The sequence below is a fragment of the Drosophila virilis genome, chromosome X, assembly GCF_030788295.1.
Source record: "Drosophila virilis strain 15010-1051.87 chromosome X, Dvir_AGI_RSII-ME, whole genome shotgun sequence".
NCBI lineage: Eukaryota > Metazoa > Arthropoda > Insecta > Diptera > Drosophilidae > Drosophila > Drosophila virilis.
Genome location: NC_091543.1, coordinates 7,142,959 through 7,155,970, shown reverse-complemented (window position 1 = coordinate 7,155,970; position 13,012 = coordinate 7,142,959). Strand labels below are relative to the sequence as shown.

The following is a 13,012-nucleotide window of genomic DNA, read 5'->3' as shown; positions in this document are numbered from 1 at the left end:
TTTTGCCATTTGCCGCTGCTCGCTGCTGTTTGCTTTGTTTTCCCTCTTATGTTGAAATCGCTTCTCGCATCTAGCAGCAAACGCTCTAAGCAAAATATTAGAACTTGAATCAAACGCTTTCCCAAATGAAAAAAAAAAGAAAGCAAAATAAAATAAATAAATAAAACAACAAAAAACAGAGGATATGTGCGATACGAAAGAAATTTGCCAATGGCACGTTTCCATTTTGTTGCCGAAACTTAGAAGTAGTTTGCGAATTTTCACGCAAAGCAAAAAGACAAAAGTTTAAATTTAAGTGAACTGACAGCACAATGCTCAAGGTTCAAGCGAAAAGTACAGGTACATAACCAGCTAGAGGTCCAGCCACAGCTACAGGTCCAAGTCGAGTTCGAGGTCGAGGTAAGCTCTCTTTCTCTCACTCTCTCTCTCTCTCTCTATCTCTCTCTCTCTCTTTCTTTCTGTGCATATTTCTGGCAATTGTGCCAGACTACTTATTTAAAAAAAAAAAAAAAACATATCTTATTAAAAACAAAACAATATTCTTGTAATTCCATTGAAATGTATATCGTTCTTCTCTTTATTCGATGCGCGTGAGCTAAATCCGTGCCAAAACGAAAAGCGTCCGTCAAATTCATGCCTTTAGATGAACTTAAACCAAACGCCAAACGCCAACGTTTGATATATATATTTGAAACAATAACTAAAATGTTTGGTTTAAAAACAAAGTAAAAGAATTGAATTTTACATAAGCAATTCATAAATTGCCCGAGGCAAATTAACTGACCTTTATACCTATTTCGTTGACTGTAGTTTGTGCCGCAATTTGACAAAAATCAAATAAATACAAAACAAAAAAAAAAACAAAAAGCAATAAACAAACATTCAGGAAAGTACAAACCACATCGGCTAGCTGATGCTTAAATACCCTTGCAGACGTATTATGAAACGAACTGGCCACAAAAACAACGTCTAGGTGTTGAAAAAACTTAGTTTCCAGCCGCTCTGATAGTATCTAAATGAAATAGTTGTCCGTTGTTGTATAATTCCTAAGGAACCCATAAATATTTCAAGTTCATTGAGAAGCTAAAAGTTAGACCCAACATTTCCTGCCCGTTTCTAAAAGCCTCAATTGAAAACATTCGTTTTCTTATTGCATACAAACGTTTTCCACCAATTTTCCACAGTTGCGCGTGAAATTCGCAATTTAGCTGAAACAAGTATTCATTAAATTCGTATGCTTTGAAAACAAGCTAAAAACCTATCTGCCGAAATTAAAAACATCTCCCATGCTATATTTACCTTCATTTTCGACTCAAAAGTGACGGATTTTGAAAACACATTCACACAAATTTGACAATGAATTTAAGCCCAACACTCCAGGCTTGGATATGCCGAAATTTGTAAAAATAACACTAAAAAGAATTTAAACAAAGCTATTAGAAACTTGTCATGAGCTTCATCGACTGCTAAACAAAGAAGCAAACATGTCTTTCATTTATTCGTATAGATGAAAGTTCCAGAAATCCATCTGAGCGTGCAGTATCATTATAAGAAGAGTTCTCTTTTAACTACCACGCTCCTGTCGAGCTCATTTTGTCAAGTCTCAGAAGTAGATCTCAATTATCTTTGAATTATTATATTCTCTGCAAGGGTTTAGCGTTAGAGCCCCACCTTGTTCAGCTCCACATAAAACCAAGACAAATTTTCAGTCAGCTTCAGTTTGAAATTCCATCAATACACTGAAAGAAAATAGTAGCTAATATGCGTCTGTAAAGGTTTTGAGCTACTTGGTGTCTTAACTAACCAAAAATAAACAATCCAAACACAAACAATACTCTCTTATACACACACACACACCCACACACACACTCACACAGCCATACACACAACCAGAATGTAGCCAAAACACAACACCTAGACAGAAACACAGACACAAGTCTTTTGTACACTGTTCAATGTTGTTTATGTGTATTAGTGTATGTGTGCGTGTGTGTGTCTCTCTCTCTATTGTGAATCACTTGACTAACCATCATCCAGAGCCCGCAGACAATGTCCGTACCTGTCCCAGAAACCGATTCAAATTCCGGCCCCCCCTCAGACTTCCCTGATATAACCTAATCCCATGATGGGTGCTACGAATCCGTTCCGGGATGGGGTTGCGGGTTACTGGTGACGACAATATAGAGTAGCAGAGCACACAACGCAACTCGCAACTCATTCACAATTCGCAGGTACTAAACTATTGTCCGAAAGATATGAAGGCTGACATATGTGTTCATCTAAATCGCAAAGTATTTAACGAGCATCCAGCATTTCGTCTGGCCTCGGATGGTTGTCTGCGCGCATTAGCCATGCACTTCATGATGTCACACTCGGCGCCGGGGGATCTGCTCTATCATACCGGCGAGAGTATCGATAGTCTCTGTTTTATTGTGACTGGCAGTCTGGAGGTTATACAGGACGACGAGGTTGTGGCAATATTGGGTATGTACACAATTGGCAGAATGCACGGCTTATTTATCTATCTATCGATAAATATCGATCATCAACGATAACTATGCATGCATATCATTCAAGGCAAAGGCGACGTCTTCGGCGATCAATTCTGGAAGGACTCGGCCGTTGGCCAGAGTGCCGCCAATGTGCGTGCACTAACCTATTGTGATTTGCATGCCATCAAACGTGATAAATTGCTCGAAGTCCTCGATTTCTATTCGGCATTTGCGAATAGCTTTGCACGCAATCTGGTGCTCACCTACAATCTCAGACATCGACTGATTTTTCGCAAGGTGGCCGATGTGAAGCGCGAAAAAGAATTGGCCGAACGGCGTAAGAATGAGCCGCAATTGCCCCAGAATCAGGATCATCTTGTACGCAAAATCTTCTCCAAATTCCGGCGTACACCCCAGGTTCAGGCGGGCAGTAAGGAGCACGTTGGCTCCGGCCAAAGCGATATCGAAAAAGGCGATGGCGAGGTTGAACGCACCAAGGTTAGTAAACTTGATTTATTATGCTTTTTTCAAATTCCATCTGTTCCGTATTCCGTATTCCGTTTCCGTTGTGTTTCGTGCAAATGCTTTTAACTGTTTGTTGTCATACCGTTAGCGTTGCCGTTATTCATATTCTGTTATTGTCATCCGATTCCATTTTGTTCCCACTGAGCGCACACCCAAAACGTGAGCCTACGAAGAGAGCGCGTCTTGTCACTCACTTTCTCTCTCTCTCTCTCTCTCTCTCTATTTATCTGTGACTCGCTCGCTCTCTCGCCGGGTGCTTTTTGTGTGGCGCCTTCTTTAAATGAGTTTCGATTCGAATTTACGTTCCTTCAAACTTAAATTCGACTTCGACTTTGATCTTTCGTTAATTTCAGCAACGTTTTTTGTTCCACTTCATTCATTTTGGTTTTTTACTTATTAAATGTGTATTTTTGTACTTCAGAATAATGTATATGTGTGTGTGTATAACTGCCACATTTATTGTTAACAAAGTAATTAAACTAACGTTATTTTTTTTGAAGCATTATCGTTACTAATCCACTCACAGCCACAGCCACAGCCACAGCTCAGGTTTGTTGGGCCATGTGGCCAAGCTGGCACCGTTAAACGTTTACCGTTACTGTTTACCGTTACCGTTTACCGTTAAAGCGTTAACTGTTAACCGTTAACAATTTGAAAATATCGTATAACTGTTATATCAAATGCATACACAAGTGACTTATGCTCGTTGTATATCTTTCTTTGTCTTCCATTCACATGCTTTCGCTCTAACTGACAACATCAACTGCATAACTCTCTCTCTCTCTCTATCTCTCTCTCTCTCTTTCTTCTCTCTCGCTCTCACACATTCGCTCAAACACACACGTATGCTTGTCATTCACTCACGCACCAAATCGCTCGTTTTGAATATCGATGTTATGCCTTCTTCTGTTTCGCCAAACTTCCAACTTCACCAAAAATCGCTTTCACTCTTCCTCTCTCTCGCTCTCTCTCCCTCTCTCTCTCTCTCTCTTTCACTCTTTCCTTGTTTCCTGCTGCTGCTGTTGTTTGTCCAACTGTTATGTTTCTGTATAAATCTTGTTGACAATTGGCTTAATTGAAAATATGAACTAATCAAAATTACTAACGAAAAATTGTAAATTATTTTTCCCCCCCACCACCTCGACCAACCGTGACTAAAACCAACAAATTGACATTAAAACGATTTGCAACACTGAAAACCCAAATGTGAATTTCCCACACGAATTTGTTTTTTTTGCCTTTACCAATTCCAACTCCAATTTTAACTGTATATGCCTCCGACCCCCCCCCCCCCCCCCCCCCCCCCCCCCCCACCGATCCACTTCCGACAACACACGACGACACTGTTTTCTTTTCTTTCTCTCTCTCTCTCCCTCTCTCTCTCTCTCCCTCTCTCTCTCTCTTTCTCTCTCTTCTCTCTCTTTCTCTCTCTCTCTCTCTCTCTGTCTGCTGTCCTGTGCTCACCAAAACTCCATTGATAAATCTTCCCAATTGCTCGTTAATAAACCAAACCAAACCAAAAACCAAAACCAAAAACCAAAAACAAAAAACTGTAATTTACCAAACTATCCAAGAAGCTACCCGCTAAACTAACATTAACCGAGGACTCACGCATCCTAACAACCGCCGCCGTACCCTCACCATCGCCATCACCCTCGCCCTCATCGGGTCCACCATCTGCACGTAGTACCCGTGCTAGCAAATGGGGACGCCTTCTGGGCAGTTCAAGTGTCGATTCAGCTAGCGATACTAGCGCCAAGGTAGCCGTCTCGAGAAGTTTGAGCGCCCGCGAAAGTCTGCGTGAGAGCACTGCCCAAGCGAGGCAGAGTAGTACTTCGAGTAGCAATGGTGGACAAGGCAATAAAGTAATTACCGTTAACCAATCAATACAAATGCAACACCAATGAAAAAAAAAAAAAACAACAACTATTATAAATAGCAACAAAATTAAACAGACAACCGTTAACAGACGAATGCAAGAAACTCTTCACTGAGCTAAAAGAGAAAAGTTTCATAATTCGATTTGTTATGAAGAACTTGTCACACGATTTATTTAACTTATATATTTATACATATATATGTATGTATACTTTAGCAGTGAATTTTAATGCTCACCTGTTTTCGTTTTGTTCTTTCTTCTCGATGCCAACTCCGCCATTTTGCTTTCATTTCGTTTATTCGATTTGTTCTCAACTTTTGCGTTCGGTAATACAAAAAACCAAAAAAAATGAAAAACCAAAAAAAAAACACATAAAAAAAAGCATTTACAATTAAGCAAAGTAAGTTTTAACCGATCATTTTGTTGTTTAATTGCTAACAAAATAAGTCAATTTGATATTTAGTTGCTTTGTTCACCAAAACACACCACGTTTATCGCTATCGGTAAAGGTATATCGATATTTTTGTACACGCAACAGCCAGCACAGCGACGCATTTGATTAATTGATAGCTCACACTTAAGAGATGGGCGCCTGTCGTATTGGAAAGAGCAGGCGCGATGCGACACACGCACAACTAAATATATCACACATACGGCACGGCATGACATTTTTGTAATGCTTATTTTTGCGTTAATTTAATATGTTGTTTATTTTCATAATTTTCATTTCTACTGTGAACTTTTATGATTTGTTCATTTCGGGCTGCTATGATTATTTAAAGCTTCAATATTAACACAAATTGTTGATTTGAAAACTGCTCAATATGCAATTGCACAGCATTAGATACATATTTCAATAAGAAAATATCGTCAAGGGATATCACGACTCGCGCCCAACTCTAGTGCTGATCGCTGCCATGCGATACTTTTCTTGGATCTAGTGTGCATGTGCCTATCGATAAGCATATCGATATATTGCTCGTGCCAGCAATGCGTCGCCGTTTTGTCTGTTTGCCTTCCCTAGTTGACATTTAAGTCTAGTGCGCTGCTCTGCTCCCACACATACGCACACACACGACATACACACACACACACACACACTCGCGTCCACTGAACGTGGTCGTGTGCGCATGTATGTGTCCGTGTGTGTTTGCACCGAACACGATTAGCAAAAGCTGCCAATTAGAGTTTCTTGCGATGACTATTAAATCGATTGATATGTTTCTATTTTTCGTTTATTGCTTACCAACTAATTGCAAACAAAACCAAAAACAAACGACTATAAACAAACCAAACAAAAAAATTAATAACATTGCTTGCCTTGCTACAACAAACAACAACAATTTGAATTCGCTTTTTGAATTGGATGCTGCAAACAACTTTGGCGCACAAAATGCGCGCCAAAAAAAAAAACAAAAAACGATTGGAAATCAAACTGCACCATTAACACCTTTAACAAACAACAACAACAACAACAACAACAACAAAACTATAAAAAAAAAACACCAACTTTGAATGCGCAACAAACAACAACAACAAATTCAACTTTAACCAAACATAAATGTAAATCCACTTTTCTCACTTCTCTCCTGTCCCAAAAAAAAAAAAAACAAAACAAAAAAACAAAACAAAACGAATGATTTAACAAACCCCAAAACCCGCCCGCCTGCCCGCCATTAACTGTCATCGTCACCGATCGCAACTGTCACCACCTTCAATCTGTCAAACTGCCAAACTGTCAATCTGTCAAACTACCGTCTAACTGCCTGTCCGAAACGCCTCTGCATCCCGCTATGCATCCATTAAATACGTCACCCTGCAGGTATTCCCCAAGGCGCCCAAGCTGCAGGCCAGCCAGGCGACGCTGGCCCGCCAGGACACCATCGACGAGGGCGGCGAGGTTGACTCATCGCCGCCCAGCCGTGACAGCCGGGTGGTCATCGATGGCGGCGCCGCAACAACTGTTGCCACGGTGCCCGCAGCTACGCTGGCGCCTGGCGCAACGGCCAGTGCGTCCGGCGTGACAGCTGGAGCAGCAGCAACGGCAGCGAGTGGCGTCGGCAAGGAGCGCAATCTGGCGCTGGAGCGGGAGCGCCAGATCGAGATGGCCAGCTCGCGTGCAACCACATCGGACACATACGATACGGGGCTGCGCGAGACGCCGCCCACGCTGGCGCAGCGCGATCTGATTGCCACCGTGCTGGACATGAAGGTGGATGTGCGGCTCGAGCTGCAGCGCATGCAGCAGCGCATCGGCCGCATCGAGGATCTGTTAGGTGAGCTGGTTAAGCGAGTGGCGCCCCAAATGGACAGCAGCGGCCAGACAACGCCCGGTGACGAGATCTGTGCTGGTTGCGTCGCTGGCGGCGCCCCAGCAGCATCAATAGCAACGGCCACGGGCACACCGACAACATCAACAGCAACAGCAACAGCAACGGCAACGGGAACGGGAACGGGAACTGCCAGCACGCCGGTGGACACTGTGATAACGATCTCATCGCCGACAGCTGGCGGCGGCACAGCCATAACAACAGCGAGCGCTGGCGCTGGCAGCGGTCTACTAAATCCAAGCGTCCAAGTTGTGTCGAGCACGGGAGGCAACGGCCTGGGGCCGCTGATGCTCAAAAAGCGACGCTCGAAGAGCAGGAAAGCACCGGCGCCTCCTAAGCAGACACACGCCGCAACGGCCGCAACGCTAACGGCTGCTGTTGGATCTGTCACTGGATCTGGTACGACGAGCGTGACAGCGTCAGCGTCTGCCACTGCAACTGCAACCGGAACTGGAACTGCAACTGGAACTGGAGCAACAGCAACGACTCCAGCTGTTGAGCTGCTGCATTTGCGTCTGCTCGAGGAGGACTTCAGTGCCGCCCAGCTGATGCCGGCCAGTCGGGCTGGCACGCCCACAACAACAGTCGGCACACCGCCGCCCGGCACACAGACGCCAACTACAACAACAGCAGCAGCAGCAGCAGCAGCAGCAACAAGCGCGACAACAACGCCAACGGGCAGCGGACGGAGCATCAAGCGAGAGTTCCTCTAGCCCAAAATATTGGTGCGCCATCAGTCGGCGGATAGCAGCAGCTTCGAACAGTAACAATTGCGCCGACTGACGCGGATCGGGGGCCCAAGCCATTCAGAGTTTGCCTATGCATACGCTTACGCTAGTCTCCAGTCCATAGATTGTGCATACAATCTATTGTCTATGCCCAAGTCCTTATATGATGTATAGCTCTATATTTATATATACCTATATATACATATATACATATATATACATATATATACATATATATATATATATTTATGTATACACGATGTATGTGCAGCTGTCAACTATTTTAGATACACGTACACTCGCACTCACTATCTACCTGTCTATTTCTGGAAGTGTCTCTTTTTATACTACACAAACCCGCTGACGCTGACGCTTTGGGCAATCGGTTGATTGATTGTTTGATTGATTGATTGACTGATTGCTCTCATACTCTCGCTCTCCCAACACGTGCACTTAATGCTCTATCTCTCTATGTCTCTCGCTCTAACCTGACGCGCAGGCAACATTTTGCTAGCGGTACAAATTTTTCTCTCCCCTCTCTCTCTATCTCTCTCTCGATCTCTGATGTATCTGATGATGTATGTAGGAGCTGAGATGCTCGTTTTTGATTATGAATTAAGGCATTAAGCATATAGCATATTGCTTACGAATTTGCTACATTTACTGCAATTATTTACCTTTATATACGAACAATATTATATTAGATCAGATCAGAGGCGAACTAACTAGTTATACAACACACACACACACACACACACACACATGATGTATGCATGATATACATGATGTAAATGAATATTTTTGTGATAAACGCTAAAGCAGGCAAACAGCAAAAAATGCCAGTGAATTGTACATACAAGTAGAATGTGCTAAAAAAAAAAAAAAAACAAGAAACTAAAAGAAGTCAGCGCTACTAAGAAAAAATAGTTACTTCGAGCCGAACCCAGCAGAATTTTGTTATATATATATATATATATATATATATATATATATATAAATATATGTATAGATGTCATTTTTGGAATCTCACTTGAGGCTCAGTTCCATAAAATATTATTATAATGGATCGATTGCAGTGGCAAACCGGCTCAGATATTATAGATATTTTTAAGTAGAATATAATCAAAATTCAAACAAATTAACCAGCTCTGTTGCAACTTTTTTTTTAGCCAGCCTAAAAGTATAATTACATGTGTCTCTACTAATCAACTAAAATTCAGTTCCAATTGTCGAACATAATCTGAAAATTATTTGTTGCATATGGTTAACTAGAAATTTGTAGAAAATGTCAACAAACAACATTTGAAGCCGCTTTTCACTTTATCGAAATGTCAATATTCAAGCGTATCGCTGAGTTTCCTGCTGAAAAAGTAATGTGTTAAGTCAGTCATTCTCGGCCAAGACTCGGCTGTACTATGCCTAGCTTCGATACTCAAAGCACTTGGTATCGAGTTGTTTCTTTTTTAGCTATACTCACTTGCACTTGTGTAGTATATGCTTGGGGGCGTGGCCCAGCCAGCCGCCCCAAACTGGTTTACATTGTCAAGTTACCCGTCCTAAACACAGCTCGAGCACTTGCTAAACATGCCCTAACTAACTAACAAAAATAACAAACTATACGAAAGAACCCAGCCACAAAAACAAAAGAGAAAATCAACAAGGACACAAGAAACTGTTGCCGCAAAACGAAACGACAATCGACAAACCCAAAACAAACAAAAACCAAAACAGAAATCGAGTAAAAAACAAAAAATTATAGCAAAACAAAAAAATAAAATCAACAAATATTTGTATATACATATTTATATGAAAAACGAACGTGTACATAATATGCAAGAAAAAAAAAAAAAAAGAATATTTGTTTATGTAAATATTTGAAATGCAAATTAAAAGACGGGCAAATGATATAAACACAAATTAACGAGTAAATACAACAAATGTTAATTACAAATTCCAATTGTTTAACACATACATAAAATACTTTGTGATAATAAGAAGAAAGTGAAATACTATAAAAAATATAAAAAAAAATTAAATAAAACATTTAAATAATATTGGTTTAGGCGCGCCTCAATTACCAAAACGCTTGCACTTATAATCAACTAAGGGAAAACAGAAAAAAAAAAATTGTTAAAAGAAAAAAAAAAGAATAATTGTTTAATTCGAGCATCAAAAATTTAAAGATATAATACAGTTTTTTTTTTTTTGTTCATTTTTGAACTGGACATATGTTCCGGAGCATAAAAACAACACACACACACACACACACACACAGAGACAGACACATGCATATATATACATATATATTGCAAAGGTTTCATAACACTTAAGCGCGTTATTTCTCTTGGCCCACTTGAATGTTTCAGATTTATATAGTTGGCATTATGTTAGTTCCATAGTTAGTCTGAGTTCTTCAGTTTCTGGTTAGAACCCTGAACAAGTTACACACACACACAAACACACACACACATAAAGCAATACGAATTGTTGTCTTCCCTTAAAGTTCTGGTACTGTAGCGAGTTACTTAGTTAGTTTTACTTAGTTCTACATAATTCGGCTGACTAAAACCGAAAAAAAAAACCAACAACAACAACACAAACATAGCCCAAATCGCACTTAAGATCCTTTCAACAGTTGCGACTACACTGAAAACAAATTTCTCAAACAAATTAACTTGAAAAAAGTTCCAGTGGAACATTTTAAACGAAATTGACAAATTTTTACTGAATTTACTCAATGTCAATTTTTTTTTTTTAAGTGTGGAAATATTTTTTTTTTGCCAGCAACCAAAAAGCAATTCAAGTGGTATTAACCAAAAAACTGAGTTTAATTTCCATTATAAAATGTACATAAAAAAAAAAACATGGCATAGATTTCAAATTTTACATAAAATGATATTCATTCAAAAATTTTGATAATAATGTTAAAAAAAAAAAAAGCAAGAAATATATTCGAAATTTGTTGCATATGTTTAGAACAATTCCTACCCCCCTCCCCCCAAATATATATATATATATATATATATATATATATATATATATACATACATCTATTTATATATATCTATATGTATATGTACTATGAACAGAAACTAGCTGTGGGCTCATTGTGTATACATAGTCTAGAAGTTAAGGTTTATAGTCGTATGGTATTTTTTTTTTCTTAGTAGTCCACAAGAATATGAATATAAATAATACTAATAAAATACTAATAGTAATAATAAACTACTCAGTTTAAGGCGCACTAGTCAAATGGCAAATTGAATGACTCAACTAGCGTTAGAGCATTAAGAAACAAACATAAGCATACTCTAAAGGGTATTTTTTTTTTTGTGTGGTACATACCACGCATATGGTACAGGCCAGAAGCATGGCGAGGTAACTTACCTAGACAAATTTATATATATATATATATATATATATAGCATAGTTTAGCATAGTTGAATTATGACTAGCGGTACTAGAGTTAAAACTGTATAACAGTTTTTGAAACTTTGTTCAACGGACTTTTCTTTGCATAAAATATATGAAAAAAAAAAAATAACCAAAATAAGTAGTACGCATAAAAAAAAAAAATAAATTAATGAACAGCGTTTGCGCCACGCTTTCGCTTCCAGCTCATAAACTCGCAGCGGCATTCAATTTTCACATACCAGTTTAGTATTTTTTTGGTATATTTTGTTGTCACCTTTTGAGAGTTTTGAGTGCTAAATAAATACACAGAGCCTTATACACTTATGAATAAACCAATTAACCACATACATGATATATAAAACAAATACAAATTTAATACCTACATACAAAAAAATACCAAAAATACAAAAAAAAACTGAAAAAAACGAACGCAAACAAATTAAGGTGCAATTACAATTTATAGTTCACGCTTAATGCAAGCGATAATTAGTCAAAATTTATATTGAAAGTAAAATATATGATAAATAAGATCAGATATTTACCTACGATATTTATAAATATATATAAATATATATATATATATTTATATGTACATATATATATATACATGTCTACATAATATTATACACCAGACAGACGAGGAATTGCGTAACTCAGCAGGCTCACCCAACTAAATACTAACGGATACTAGAATATATTCAAGAAATTAAACAAGTCTATGATGAATTTATGCCAGATATCGAATGTATATACATGTAAACACTATATATATACATACCATATATGTATACATATAGACATAGCTGCTTCAAATGCTTAGAAGCGCCAAACTGACAAAAAAAAAGGATTAAAATATACTAAATATACCGCATACACTTTAAACACTTTAAAGCTTAAACAGATGAACACAAAAAAATACGATTAATGAAAAAAACCCGAAAAAAACATATATACATATAACTTAAAAAGCTTTTATACGCCAGAATTTTTTTTCTAAGCAAACTCATTAAAGAAAAAATACCAAAAATAATATATGAAGATATTAATACGATAAACAAACAACAAATACAAAAAAAAAAAACTAAAGAAATACCAACAAAAAATAAAGAAAAACATGCCACTTTATTATGAAATATGTATACAACAACTAAATGGATTGTAATTAAATTATACATACTATATGCATATATATATATATATATACATGCATACATATATATGTGTATACAAAATACCAAAGCCTTAAACACTTGAATACCAAAACATTTTTTGAAAAACCCAACACTTCTGGCAAGCATAGCGAAAAGATACAACAAAAATACTGCAAACATACTGAAACAAAATACTAAGCGTTACGCGCTAGACGCTAGTTTCTAGTCTCTAGACGAAAAAGAACCAAAATTTTACAAAAATCGACAACCAAGAAAGAAAAACGATGGAGAAAAATGAAAAACAATACCAAGAAATCGAACATTAAACTATTTCCACCAATTTGATGAACATAATTAAAATATATATATATATAATATATATATTTATATATATATATATATATATATGTATTATACAAGAATTTGAACAATGGATTCATAAAAATGTTTTCTCACACGCGCCCTTTGTTTTTGAACATGAAAAAGCTGCCTA

At 38.2% G+C, this 13,012-nt stretch overlaps 1 protein-coding gene across 4 annotated transcripts in view; it reads left to right on the top strand.

Annotated features, from left to right (window-relative positions):
• Positions 1 to 8,090, top strand: part of eag (ether a go-go) — a 48,412-nt gene extending 40,322 nt beyond the window's left edge. For 2 of the 4 annotated variants that reach the window (XM_070209114.1, XM_070209113.1), the window contains exons 13-16: positions 2,232 to 2,484; positions 2,578 to 2,990; positions 4,595 to 4,882; positions 6,719 to 7,982. In XM_070209114.1, the coding sequence (XP_070065215.1) occupies positions 2,232 to 2,484; positions 2,578 to 2,990; positions 4,595 to 4,882; positions 6,719 to 7,939 (2,175 nt within the window). In that variant the 3' untranslated portion in view covers positions 7,940 to 7,982. Of the gene's footprint in view, positions 1 to 2,231; positions 2,485 to 2,577; positions 2,991 to 4,591; positions 4,883 to 6,718 lie in introns of all 4 variants that reach the window. The other 2 variants (XM_032440618.2, XM_032440617.2) reach the window with 2 other exon arrangements.
• The last annotated feature ends 4,922 nt before the right edge of the window (positions 8,091 to 13,012 follow it).